General features: G+C 37.4%; 1 protein-coding gene across 7 annotated transcripts in view; it reads left to right on the forward strand.

The window, feature by feature from the left end:
* DENND4A (DENN domain containing 4A) overlaps positions 1 to 13931 on the forward strand; it is a 132145-nt gene that overhangs the window by 113705 nt on the left and 4509 nt on the right. For 4 of the 7 annotated variants that reach the window (XM_023255178.2, XM_019832212.3, XM_019832213.3 and 1 more), the window contains 8 exons: positions 1460 to 1635; positions 1730 to 1876; positions 4253 to 4451; positions 4700 to 4954; positions 5882 to 5999; positions 6117 to 6143; positions 6606 to 6768; positions 6932 to 6996. In XM_023255178.2, coding sequence (XP_023110946.2) covers positions 1460 to 1635; positions 1730 to 1876; positions 4253 to 4451; positions 4700 to 4954; positions 5882 to 5999; positions 6117 to 6143; positions 6606 to 6768; positions 6932 to 6996 — 1150 coding nt within the window. The remainder of the gene's footprint in view (positions 1 to 1459; positions 1636 to 1729; positions 1877 to 4252; positions 4452 to 4699; positions 4955 to 5881; positions 6000 to 6116; positions 6144 to 6605; positions 6769 to 6931; positions 6997 to 13931) is intronic. The other 3 variants (XM_019832214.3, XM_011282934.4, XM_019832217.3) reach the window with 1 other exon arrangement.

The following is a 13931-nucleotide window of genomic DNA, read 5'->3' on the forward strand; positions in this document are numbered from 1 at the left end:
TCATGACCTGAGCCGAAGTCAGACACTCAACCGAGCCACCCAAACTCCCCTGTTCCCTTTAAATTTTTATTTTACATCTGAATCCCTTACAAACCAGCTTTGCTGTGCAAGCACGTGGCATAGCAGTGTTGAGGAGGGGCATGGAGCAGTTTAGCATTTGTGTGCCATTTTTCCATCATGTTTTTCATTCTTTATGTCGGTTTGACGTGCATAACTGTTCAATATGCTTCTTGTATGTCCTATTTGCTCACGAGGAAAAAGTTACACTTTTACACTTTAAAAATTGTCCCTAAGTTTTAAAAATGTTTTTAGTGTTTATTTTGAGAGAGAGAGAGAGAGAGAGAGACAACGGGGGAGGGGCAGAGAGAGAGGGTGACACAGAATCCGAAGCAGGCTCCAGGCTCCGAACTGTCAGCACAGAGGCCAGCACGGGGCCTGAACCCATGAACCATGAGATCAGGAGCAGAAGTTGGACGCTTAACCGACTGAGCCACCCAGGTGCCCTGTCCCTAATTTTTGTGTAAAAGTTACTTCCAAATACATTTGTGAGTGTTGATGCTTTTCTAAGCCAATTGGCATAAATTTGGAAAATAGATTTGCATGTGGCTGGAAAATAAATGATGAGCACTGGTATTACAATTGGCAAAGTTTCTGATGGCTTCAGGAATTTCCATATTGTAATCACAGCATTTACATTTATCTATAGCAACACTTTTTTTTTTTTTTTTGAGAGAGTGCGCATGCTTGCACAAGCCAGTGGGGAGGGGCAGGGGGGAAAAGAGAGAGAGAGAGAGAGAGAGAGAGAGAGAGAGAGAGAGAATAAGCAGACCCCATGCTCAGTGCGGGCTCTATCTCATGAACCTGAGCCAGAATCAAGTGTCAGACACTTAACTGAGCCACCCAGGTGCCCTTTGTTGCCGTTTTTAATTTCCAGTCTACCATGGCTAATAGTCTTATAAAATACGGTATGTTGATCACAAACTTAAATATTGAAGCAATGACCAATTCTTTGAAAGTTTCTAAGTCCTCTTCTTAGTTTCTTTACTTATCCCTAACCACTAAGAGTTTGTGGACCCACACTTGTCTGGTGATCACACTGTGAGTAGCACACAGATTCATAATGTGTAAGTACATGTACTGATTTGGAGTATTAGCAAATTAGTGTTTGGGTTCACTTTTTCATTAATAAAGCCATGGCAGGCTTAACATTAATTATAATGGTAAAAATGCTTACTTAAGTGCAAGGTTCCCTTGAGGTAAAAATTTTGAAATAGATTTAGCTGAAATAGTGAAAGATGAGTATATTATATAATACACTGAATGTAATCTATTTTTTCTTTTGTTTGTAACTTCTGAATCCTTCTGAGTTTTGGTTTTCCAGTAGATTTATGGATTGAAATAATTTTTAATTCATAATACCTCCAACAGGCTCACTTTATAATGCTGTTTTCTCCCATAGGTCCTTATCTCAAGTTGCTCTCGGTGTAGAACTTGCGATTGTCTTGTCCATGATGAGGAAATCATGGCTGGCTGGACAGCAGATGATTCAAATCTCAATACTACATGCCCGTTTTGTGGCAATCTTTTCTTGCCTTTTCTGAATATTGAAATAAGAGATTTAAGACGACCTGGAAGGTAATGATTTATGCTTTCTCTTTCCTTCATGTTTAAAGATCATATTGCCCAGAATATTTCTTTTCTCAAGAAGTTCCTTTGATTCACGTTGCAGGTACTTTCTGAAGTCAAGCCCATCTACAGAAAATATGCATTTTCCATCCTCCTTTTCAAGTCAGACAAGGCAGTCTTGTATCTCAACATCAGCCACTGGTCTTGACACATCTGTTATCTCTGTTCAAGGGAATTTTGATCTCAATAGGTAACTATGATTATGGGGAACTATATTTTAACAACCTATATTACACGTTTCTGAAAACGACAGAAAAATCAGCTGAACGGGTAAAATTTCTGTGTATAATAGATTCGTAATCAATCTTAAAATTTTACACCTCGTTAAAAGATTATTAAACTCTCTAAAAACCTAAATGTTTGGGGTGCCTGGGTGACTCATTTGGTTGAGTGTCTGACTCTGGGTTTCAGCTTGGATCATGATCTCAAGGTTTGTAGGTTCAAGCCCTGAGTTAGGCTCTCTGCTGTCAGTGAGGAGTCTGCTTCAGATCTTCTGTCCCTCTCTCTCTGCCCGCCCTTGCTCTCTCTCAAAAATAAAATAAACATTTATTTATTTATTTGGTCACTAGCAGTTTCAAGTTTTTATTCTACCAGTTTAACATCAGAGGAAAGAGAGCAACTCCTTTTTTGGGGGCGGGGATGAGTAGGGGGTGGTAAGAGCTTTCTTGGTATATAATTCACACATTAAAGTTCCCCCACTTAACATTCTCCCATTTATATAAACCAAAGGTTTTTAGTATATTATTCACAGAGTTATACAACCATCAACACAGTTGGGAACAAAAAAATAAACATTTAAAAAAGAAAACCTAAATGTTTAAATAGTTATGGTTTATGCTTTATGAATCCCCAGAGTTTAAGCTGTGTAATTCTTTTTATTATTATTTTTTTAGACAGAGTGCGAGTAGAGGAGAGGGGACAGAGAGAGAGAGAAAGAGAGGAAAAGTACAGAGCCCAACATGGGGCTTGATACCCCAACTCTGAGATCATGACCTGAGCCAAAATCAAGAGCCAAATGCTCAACTGACTGAGCCACCCAGGTGCCCCTAAGCTGTATAATTCTTGTATGATAATGTTTACTAGTGTTTTAAAAGTAAAAATTCTAGGGGTACCCAGCTGGCTCAGTCAGTGGAGCCTATGACTCTTGATCTTGGGGTTGTGTGTTTGAGCCCCATTATTGGGTGTAGAAATTACATAAAATTGTTTAGACAATTTTAAAAATTACAAAAATGAAAGTAAAAACTCTGGGGGCACCTGACTGGCTCGGTCAGTAGAACACATGACTCTTGATCTCAGGGTGGTGAGTTCAAGCCACCCCATGTTGGGCATTGCACCTTCTTAAAAAAAAGTAAAAATTCTGTAGAACACTTGAAGTTTACAGTGAACATCTTTCTCTTATCCCTTGTCTCTTCAGGAATTAAATGAGTACTAACTTACTTCTACTTTGGAATATTTAATAATCTGAGAAAACATTTGGAGCTGCTAGAGGAACTGTAAAATCAAACTAACACTTATACAGTAAGCCTAATATAAGTGAATTTACACTGAAAACAAATGCAGAAATCGACTCCGTTTTGGAGGCGTGCCAGATACCAATCTATATAGCTGGGCAGGTTGAGTCATATAGGTAACTGCATGTGCAAGAGAAAGTGCCTGCAGAGTACTGGTAGGCTGGCGTGACCTGTTTGATCCTGAGTGCTTAGGCAGCAAAACCACAAATCTGTGTGCGCATCTTCTCTCACGATAGGTTAAGTACAGCCCTTTCTCTGACTGAGACTAGCTTGTGCCTAGCTTGTGACTCCTGAAGTAAGAGGTGCCTATTTTCTCTGCTTTGTATCCTCTGGGCCTGCTGTGGCTCCTGCTGTGATAGAATTGTCCACTAGGGGCGCCTGGGTGGCTTAGTTAAGCATCTGACTCTTCATTTCAGTTCAGGTCAGGATCTCAGGGTTTGTGAGTTTGAGCCCCACATCAGGTTTAGTGCAGAGCCTGCTTGGGATTCTTTATCTCTTTCCCACTCCCTCTGCCCCTCCCCTTCTCATGCTCTCTCTCTCTCTCAAAATAAGTAAATAAATAAATATTTTTTAAAAAGCTGTCCACTAAATGTTTTTAATAAGTGAGTAACTTTTGAGTATTTAAAGTTCTCTGGAAACTTAACATGATCAGACTACTTAAAAGGGGCACCTGGGTGGCTCAGGTGATTAAGATCTGACTTCAGCTCAGGTCATGATCTCCCAGTTCATGGGTTTGAACTTGTGATATATATATGATATATATCATTATATATATATCATATATATATACATATATATGATATATATATATCATATATTTCTGTTTTATTTATATATAAAATGTATGTGTGTGTATATATATATATACATATATATGTGTGTGTATATATATATATATATATATACACATATCCTGTTTACCAGATGCAGCTGAAGTAACATCTTTCCTTTGATAACTTTGCTGCATATCCAGTTCTGATACTAAAGAGCTGGTCTTTCTGAATAAAAGTAAATCTAAAGAATGATGTGCTTTTTTTCTTTTGTCAATGCCGAAGCAAATCTAAACTGCTGGAAAATACATGTGCCCGAAGTATTCAGATCCCTGCTGATAGATCAAAAACAGCTGTGTCAAAATGTCCACTATTTCCAATGGCCAGGAGTGTTAGTACTTATGGCCCCTTGGATAAGGAAGACCCTGGAGGGCAGAAACTCATTTCTACAGGCAGCCTGCCAACTACTTTACAAGGAGCTACAGTATGTATTTTGGTGTCTTTTTAAATTTGGACATTGATGATTTACATATGATTTTGTTCCCTTTGTCCTAAATAGCCTTACAAGCTTCAATTTTGTAATTCTCAAGAAGAGTTTCTAGTCTCATGATACAATTATAGTATATTTCCATTTATATGGAAATTATTGACAGGAATTCTGTTTTGTTTTTTAATTGATTTAGTATCACCAATCTTGTATTTTCCATTTATGTTTTTTTATTTATTCAACAGGATTCTTTAGGATTAGAGTGGCATCTCCCAAGTCCAGATCCTATCACTGTTCCCTATCTTAGTCCTTTAGTGGTATGGAAGGAACTCGAAAGCTTATTGGAAAATGAAGGTGATCATGCCATAACAGTGGCAGACTTTGTGGACCATCATCCAATTGTGTTTTGGAACCTGGTGTGGTATTTTAGACGTCTTGACTTACCCAGTAATTTACCTGGATTGATTCTTTCTTCTGAACACTGTAACAAGTATTCAAAGGTATGAAAATGAAAATTCAATCTAAAAGGCAATGCTATCATCACCATTGGAATATTTGCATATTCCTAATGACCAAAAAAGTATTTTTATGCTAAATGTTTTAAATAATTATCGGAACCATTAGATCAATAAAATGTCTTAGTCATATTTACAGATAATTCTTCTTCTCACAGCCTAGCAGTAAGACAAGATCATGTTTTTAGACTCCTTGTAAAATTTACACAAAATGGGCTGTGTTTTCATCATAGCCTCAAGAAGAAACTGTAAATGGCTTTTATGAGAAGAGTCTGTGAGTTGGCCCCACTCATGTCTCCTACCTCCTTCACAAACGAGCCTTACACGTTTTTAGGAGGATGTCTGTAATTCCATTTTCAGCCACGTGCTACCATTCTTTTCAGTCCTTTACTCTGAGTTTTTGCTTAACATTTAGATAGGTTGTTATATTTTTACTTGTATTTTTGATATATTGTCCTATAAAATTGTTTTACTTCTTCATATGTATCATCACCACTAAATCGCCAAGTTTCTACATTCAGGAACTTTTTCTACCTACTTGTATTCATGTCTGTGATGGTGCATGTGCTTTGGATTTTCAGTACATGATGAAGGAATGACCAAGAGGTTATCTCAGTGAGTTATCTAGGGTAGGGTCTTGGACTGATGTATCATGAGGCTCCTGGATTCCTTTTTCTGTGGACCCCTCAATCATAAGCTGGTCAGGATTAGACCTTCATGGCACCCTTTCTTACTGATCTCAGTCCTTAGTTAAATCTGTTACTTTAGAGATCATTAGCTTCTAATGTATGCATTAGAGACAAAATGCATACAAACCAATCATTTTCTGTTCTCTTTTCTCTCTTGCACACATTTATCCTAAAAAGTATTTGTAAGGATCATTAATGAGTATCTGTTGGTTCTTCAACACAGATTCCTCGCCACTGTATGTCTGAAGATAGTAAATATGTTTTAATACAGATGTTATGGGACAATATGAAATTACATCAGGATCCGGGACAGCCCTTGTACATCCTCTGGAATGCCCACAGTAAGTACTGTCACAGAATGCTGACTTTGTTCATACGAGAGTGATCTCTACTTGTTTTACAAGCCTAAACTAATGTATAATAACGTTTATTTTACTATACTACTTTTTGTCTTACAGGTCAAAATCGTACTCTTTTATTTGAGAGTGAGTGTTAAGTTTGATGTTTTTAGTGCTATCTTCCGTGGAGGTCAAGGGTTTTTTTGTTTTTTTGGTTTTGTTTCTTGAGTGGTGCTTTGTATGTGCTGAAGGGGTTATGTTTTGTGGAGTTTGCTTTTAGCACATTGCTTGTCCCAGCTGCTTCTTTTTACACATTTGTTTCCATCCCAAGCTGCTGATTTAGAATTTCCTCCAGGGCTGTATTAAGGAAGACAGCCCTTTTAGTTTTTGTCTGAGGCCACAGAAAGCTTTAGGCCTATTTTTATCATTATGTGTCTTATTTTTTTTCCCTTTTCTTTTCTTTCTTCATTCTTAGATTTCTGTTCCTTTATCTATTGCCCTTAATTTGTTTTGGGGGCTTTGTGACTTCTTTCATAACTGTCAGTTGCTGCTTAATTATGTTGTCCTTTATACACATTTTCCTTCATTTGCTCTTTTGTTCTTTTGTAGCCCAAAAGTATCCAATGGTCCATTTATTGCAAAAAGGTGATAATTCATTTAACCAGGAACTATTGAAAAATATGGTAAAAAGCATTAAAATGAATGATGTCTATGGACCAATGAGTCAGATTTTAGAGACCCTGAATAAATGCCCTCATTTTAAAAGACAGAGGTAAGTCTGTCTTAAATGAATGTATTGTTCCTCCAAGCAGATTCCTGTTACTGGCTTAGTAATTTGTTTGATTATTTCATGCTTAAATTAGCATAAATATTTTGTACAGAATATAGAGACCAATGAGTAATAATATCTTCTCCACTCCTTTCCCCCCCCCCAGGAGTTTATATAGAGAAATACTATTTCTCTCGCTTGTGGCACTGGGAAGAGAAAACATTGATATAGGTAATTCAGCATGATATCTAACATGTAATATTTATAGATCATGATACTGTTTTCAAATTATTTTTATATTGATAGTCTTTATTATTTTTATATTAAATTATACTAATATTATATAATATATATTAATATTAGAAGAATTCTTTCTTTGATTTTTTAAATTTTAATGTAATAAATAGATACTTTGATACTTTGGTCACGTTAGTGATAGTAATGTTAAATGATAAAAGCTAACATTTTTTGAAGGCTTACTCTGTGCCTTACACTGTAGGAAGTACTTCCCATGTATTATCCTGATAATTCTCCCCAAAGCCATATGAGATAGGTACTGTTATCGTTTCTGTGTTATTAGTGAGGCATCTGAGGATCCAAGAGGTTAAGTAACTTGAACTTGGGTTTCACAATAAATAACAGAGCCCTATTTGAACCAAGCAGTTTTATAAAATTCTTTTTTTTTTTTTAATGTTTACTTATTTTTGAGAGAGAGACAGAGTGCAAGTGGGGGAGGGACAGAGAAAGAGAGAGAAAGACACAGAATCTGAAGAAGGCTCCAGGCTCTGAGCTGTTAGCACACATCCCGATTTGGGACTAGAACTAACAAAATGCGAGATCATGACCTGAGCTGAATTCAGACGCTTAACCAACTGAGCCACTAGGCAGCCCTTGAATCAAGCAGTTCCAAATGCCCATCCATGCTTTTAACAGTTGGGTCATATCACAAATAACATTAAGCTTGTTTCAGAAGGGATATAAGGTAGCTAAATATATATGTCAGGAGGTCCTAAACTTTTTAACTGATCATCTCCTTCTCCCAGTTACTGTGCTTGACTTCCTTTTGGTTTCTAAGTCTCAGGAAAGGGCAGAAATAGCCCCTGACAGACAAAAAGAAGAAAGAGGTAGCTGTCAGGCATCGAGAGACTCAAGAGAGTTTTGGCGTTTTGTCTGGGAAATTCTAATGTGAATAAGTTGATGAAAATGATAATGATACATATAATTCACCTGACTTAAGTGGTATCTAACTTGGGCGCCCTACTTAATTAAACCCACTCCCGGTTAATGAGAGAGTATGCAACAGGCCATACCTTTTAGGTGATAGTATACTATCTTAACAAAATATATCTAGTTATTTAGTGCTAGTCAACACTTCAGTTGACTTTTAGAGTGCCCATGACGTTTGCCACAGATATTTATTAGTCTCATCAGAGTCATATACATACATATATCATTCATACATGTATCATACATATGTATATCATATGTATAGTAAGGTTAGGCCCTATTACAGGCTACTCAGCCAGACCTTAGGGAACATGAATAGAGAACAAGAGTACTCCCTGTGGTGCTGGCTTCCCAACAAGTTCACTAAAGGATGGGAAAGAGCAGGAATTAGTGAGTGAAGTAGAGGGCTTGGAGCAGCCATCCCTAACTGGGTCGCTCAAGAGGTTATCACGTGCCATCTCACCAAAGGTGACTCATATCATTGGGAATTGTCTGCTTTGATGCCAGGAGAGAAGTTGTTGAATCCAGAAGCCATGATGTGTATGGGTGAGATGGTGAGCATCTTACAGAATGGAATTATATGTTGGGGTTAAAATTTTTTTTTGTACTCATTATCTAAAAGGATTAATCTTTATTTAGCACATTCTCCTGAAAAGCCAAATTTATTTAAAGTTTAAAGTCAATTTCCTGACCCCCTAAAATAATGCTGAGAGAGGGAAAGCGTAAAAGGCTTTTCTTTATCTCAGCAATCCGTCATTTACTTTGTTCTAGCTAAGACCAGCATTGCCTGACCCCTGCAGTGATGGTGTTCAAGTTCCTTATCTTTGTATATTACCAGCACCCCTCCCCCAACCAGAGTGAAATTTAAAAATAGACAATTTTAATCCTCCTCTAGATCTGCTTGGAGATTATTATATAGGTTTACTGGTACCTTAAAGAAATTTACCATTTCATGAATTCAAGAGCTCTTTTCCTCTGACTCTCTGTAGGATTACAGACCTGATATCAGCTTCCTTTGCCAGTTGTTTGAAGGTTTCTGGAAGCATCTGGGTTCTATGGCCTCTCTTTTATGCCCTCACTGGGGGCAAAGCTCTTCACTGTCTATATATGTTGGGTGTCCCTCAAAAAACTATCACTTTCTTTGTAGACCAGAGTTGATGCCCAAGGAAATTTTAGAACCCAAGGGGAAGGATTGGAGACTAGAGCAATAATGGGAAAGAAAAGCAAGTGTGAAACAAACATAAATGAATAAGTAATTGGTATTAGGATGGACTGATGGATGGAGAATCTGGATGTTGAAGAATTAATTTATTGGAGGCTTCTGCAGAGATGTAGATTGGACTATGGGGAGAAGGTACCAAAAGTGCATTGTGACCAGGAAGGAGTGTGGAGAATGACAAGTTTGAAAATAAGGAAGGCTTCTGAGGAAATGACACTAAGTTGACAACGTAGCCAGAATATCAATGGGGGAGAAAACAAACAAACTTTAAAGTTTGTAGGAAGACCCTGAGGTGAAAGGGCTGGCATTTTTGAGTAATGGAAAGGCCAGGGAAGAGAGGGATCACAGAGAAAGGGTAGAGTGTGGGGTGAAATGAGTTTGGAAAAGCAGGCAGGAACTAGATTGTGCGGTGTCTGTAGGGTCTCCCAACTATCTTGGACTGAATTCTAAGGGCAGTGGGAAATATCTGGGGGATTTTTAAGCAGGAGAGAGACATAATCAAATGTATGTTTTACCAGGATCTGTAGTCTATGGAGAACAAATTGTGTGGGGACCCAGTAGATAGTGAAAGGGGCAATTAAGAAGCTAATGCAATAGTACAAGTGAAGCTTATACAAGTGTGTTATTTTAAACAAAACCAATGTTTAAAGGACAAAGAGGGGCACCTGGCTGATCTCGGGGGTCATGAGTTCAAGCCCCCACATTGGGTGTAGAGACTACTAAAAAATAATAAATAAACTTTTAAAAAATACAGAGAGACTGGTTTGATTAGAAAGAAAATAAATCTAAAAAAGAAAGAAAGATTTAAAAGCTAGGAATTGGAAACTTGGCCTTACACTAAAATGGCTTTTAAAAATTTTAGCTGTATAACAACAACAAAAAATTTAGCTATAAAAAAAAAATGTTTAGCTATAAATCTGAGCCCAGTAGAGATCAGTGTTTGGTATCTTTGCTTGGGAAAAAAAAAAAGTATGATGCAAAGAAATATAACCAGGGAACGTTGTACTCGAAAGTCACATTAAGTCATTGATTTTCCTAGTTGAAATAAGGGTGGAAAATTTGGGACAAGTTCTAATAATAACAGTAAAACTTAGAAGTAAGGACTATTTGGTGGAAAAGACTAACAGAAGTACAACTGTATTTAACCTGTAATTTTGTTTGTAAACAAATGTATGAATGTGTTGAGCTGCACTTTCCATTAGAAAGAGGAAAAGAATGAATGGATTCAAATTGCATCTAGGGAGCTTTGAGCAGAATGTTGTGAATATTTGCTTTTTAACTATGATGGTTGTGAAACATTGGAAATCATTAAAAATAAGAAATTTGACAAGTGATTCTGATGCTCAACTGGAAATTTAATAAGGTAGGAACTTCTGTGTAAATACCTACATAACCTTCTACCTTAAGAAATAGAAAGGGGCGTCTGGGTGGCTCAGTTGATTAAGCGTCCAACTTCGGCTCAGGTCATGATCTCATAGTTTGTGGGTTCAAGTCCTGCGTTGGGCTCCGTGCTGAGAGCTCAGAGCCTGGATCCTGCTTCGGATTCTGTGTCTACCTCTCTCTCTGCCCCTTCCATGCTCATGCTCTGTCTCTCTCTGTCTCTTGAAAAATGAGTAAACATTAAAAAAATTTAAAAAAAGAAAAAACCGTTTCCTTTGGGGCGCCTGGGTGGCTCAGTCGGTTAAACCTCTGACTTCGGCTCAGGTCATGATCTCGCGGTTTGTGAGTTCAAGCCCTGCGTCAGGCTCTGTGCTGACAGCTCAGAGCCTGGAGACTGCTTTGGATTCTGTGGCTCCCTCTCTCTCTGCCCCTCCCCTGCTCATGCTCTGTCTCTCTCTGTCTCAAAAATAAATAAAACATTAAACAAAATTTTTTTTAAGAAATAGAAAAAGAAGAGCAAATTAAACCCAAAGCAAGCAGAAGAAAGGAAATAATAAATATTACAGCAGATGTCAATAAAATAGAGAAAAAAATAGAAAATATAGGGGAAAACAATTTTTAAAATAGAGAAACTTATCAAAATCAAAGTTGGTTCTTTGAAAAGAGCAATAAAATTGATCTTTGGTTAGACTAAGAGAAAAAGAGAGGACTCAAATTAATGAAATGAGGAATGAAAGAGGAGATATTCCTACCACCCTTCCAGAAATAAAAAGAATGATAAGGAAGTACAATTAATAACTATATGCCTACAAATTCAGTAACCCAGATAGGCAAATTCCTACAAAGACGTAAACTACAAAACTGACTCTAGAATAGAAACCCTTACTAGAGCTGTAATAAGTAAATAGATTGAGTTAATAATCAAAAAGCTTCCCAGAAAGAAAAACCCAGGACCAGATGGTGAATTCTATCAAATGTTTAAAGAAGGATTAACACCAATTGTGATGGACTTCATATTGATGCCCTGCCCCTACTCCTATGTTAAAGCCTTAACGTGATGGTATTTGGAAGTGGGCCCTAGGGAAGTAATAACATCATCTGGTTGGAGCCCCCACAATGGGGTAATATCCTTAAGAAGAGAGCTATCCCTCTCAGTCATGTAAGGATACAGGGAGAAGACAGCTGTTCGCAAACCAGGAAGAGCACTCTAACCAGACACCAGATCTGCTGTTGCCTTGATCTTAGACTTCCCAGCCTCCAGAACTGTGAGAAATAAATGTTCATCATTTAAGCCACCCAGTCTATGGTATCCTATTATAACAGCCTGAACTAAGACATTAATCCTTCACATACTCTTACAAAAGTAGAAGAAAAAGGAGCACTTCCTAACTCATTCTGTGAAGCTAATATTATAAGACAAAGACATCACAAGAAAAGAAAACTACAGAGCAATATCCCTTATTAATATAGGTGCAAAAATCCTCAACAAAATACTGGCAAATGAACTCCAGCAACATTTAGAAAGGATTTTGTTCCATGACCAACTGGGATTTATCCCGGGAATGCAATGTTGGTTCAATACACAAAACTCAATCAATGTGATATACCATATTATTGGAATAAAAGACACAAATTCTCTGGGGCACTTGGCTGGCTCAGTTGGTAGAACATGCAGCCCTTGATTTGGGGGTTGTGAGTTCAAGCCCCATGTTGGTTATAGAGATAAATAAAATTATTAAAAAAAAAAAAAGACACATGTCTCAGCAGATGCAGAAAAAGCATTTGGCAAAATCAGCAAACTAGGAATAGAAGGGAATGTCCTCAACTTGATAAAGGGCATTTATGAAAAACCCCAAATTAACACCATATTCAATGGTGAAAAACGGAAAGATTTTCCCTTAAGATCAGGAACAAGACAACATTGTATTAGAAGTTCTAGCCAAAGCAGCCAGGAAAGAAAAAGAAGTAAAAGGCAGCATCCAAATTGGAAAGGAAGAAGTTAAGCTATCTCTATTCATAGATGACATGATCATATATATAGAAAATCCTAGATATTCCACACCAAAAGCAAAACAAAACAAAACCACCTAGATTGTTTGAGTTAATGCTTTCAGCAAGGTTGCAGGATAAAAGATAAAAGATACAAAACTCAGTCATATTTCTGTAACTAGCAATGCATAATCCAAAAATTGAGAGCAATTCCATGTACAGTAGTATCAAAAAGAATAAAATAATTAGGAATTTGTTCAACCAAGGAGGTGAAAGACTTGTACAATGAAAACTGCAAAACATTGTTGAAAGAAATTAGACATAAATAAATGAAAATACATCCCATTTTCATATACTTAGAAGACTAAAATTTTTAAGATATCAGTACTATCCAAAGCAACCTATAGATTAATGTGCAATCCCTATCAAAATCGTAATGATTTTTTTTTTGCAAAAATAGGAAAACATATCCTCAAATTTATATGGAATCTCAGAGGGACCTCAAGTAACCAAAATCTTAGAATAGACCTGGATGACTCACACTTATTGATTTCAAAACTTACTACAAAGCTACTGTAATCTAAACGGTGTGGTACTGGCATAAAGACATACATGTAGACCAATGGAATTGAATAGAGAGCCCAGAAATAAGCCCTCATATATATGGTCAAATGATTTTTGACAATGGGGCCAAGAACACCATTGGGGAAAGGACAGTCATTTCGACAAATGATGCTGCCAAAACTGGATATCCATATGCAAAAGAATGAAGTTGGAACCCCTTGTAAAACAAATTAACTCAAAGGGAATGCAAGCTGGTACAGCCACTCTGGAAAACAGTATGGAGGTTCCTCAAAAAAATAAAAATAGACCTACCCTACAACCCAGCAATTGCACTACTAGGCATTTATCCACGGGATACAGGTGTGCTGTTTTGAAGGGACACATGCACCCCCATGTTTATAGCAGCACTATCAACAATAGCCAAAGTATGGAAAGAGCCCAAATGTCCATCAATGGATGAATGGATAAAGAAGATGTGGTATATATATATACAACAGAGTATTATTCGGCAATCAAAAAGAATGAAATCTTGCCATTTGCAACTCTGTGGATGGAACTAGAGGGTATTATGCTAAGTGAAATTAGAGAAAGACAAATATCATATGACTTCTTTTTTTCTTTTTTTTTCAACGTTTATTTATTTTTGGGACAGAGAGAGACAGAGCATGAACGGGGGAGGAGCAGAGAGAGAGGGAGACACAGAATCGGAAACAGGCTCCAGGCTCCGAGCCATCAGCCCAGAGCCCGATGCGGGGCTCGAACTCACGGACCGCGAGATCGTGACCTG

This window comes from Felis catus, chromosome B3, assembly GCF_018350175.1.
Source record: "Felis catus isolate Fca126 chromosome B3, F.catus_Fca126_mat1.0, whole genome shotgun sequence".
In the NCBI taxonomy this organism is placed as follows: domain Eukaryota; kingdom Metazoa; phylum Chordata; class Mammalia; order Carnivora; family Felidae; genus Felis; species Felis catus.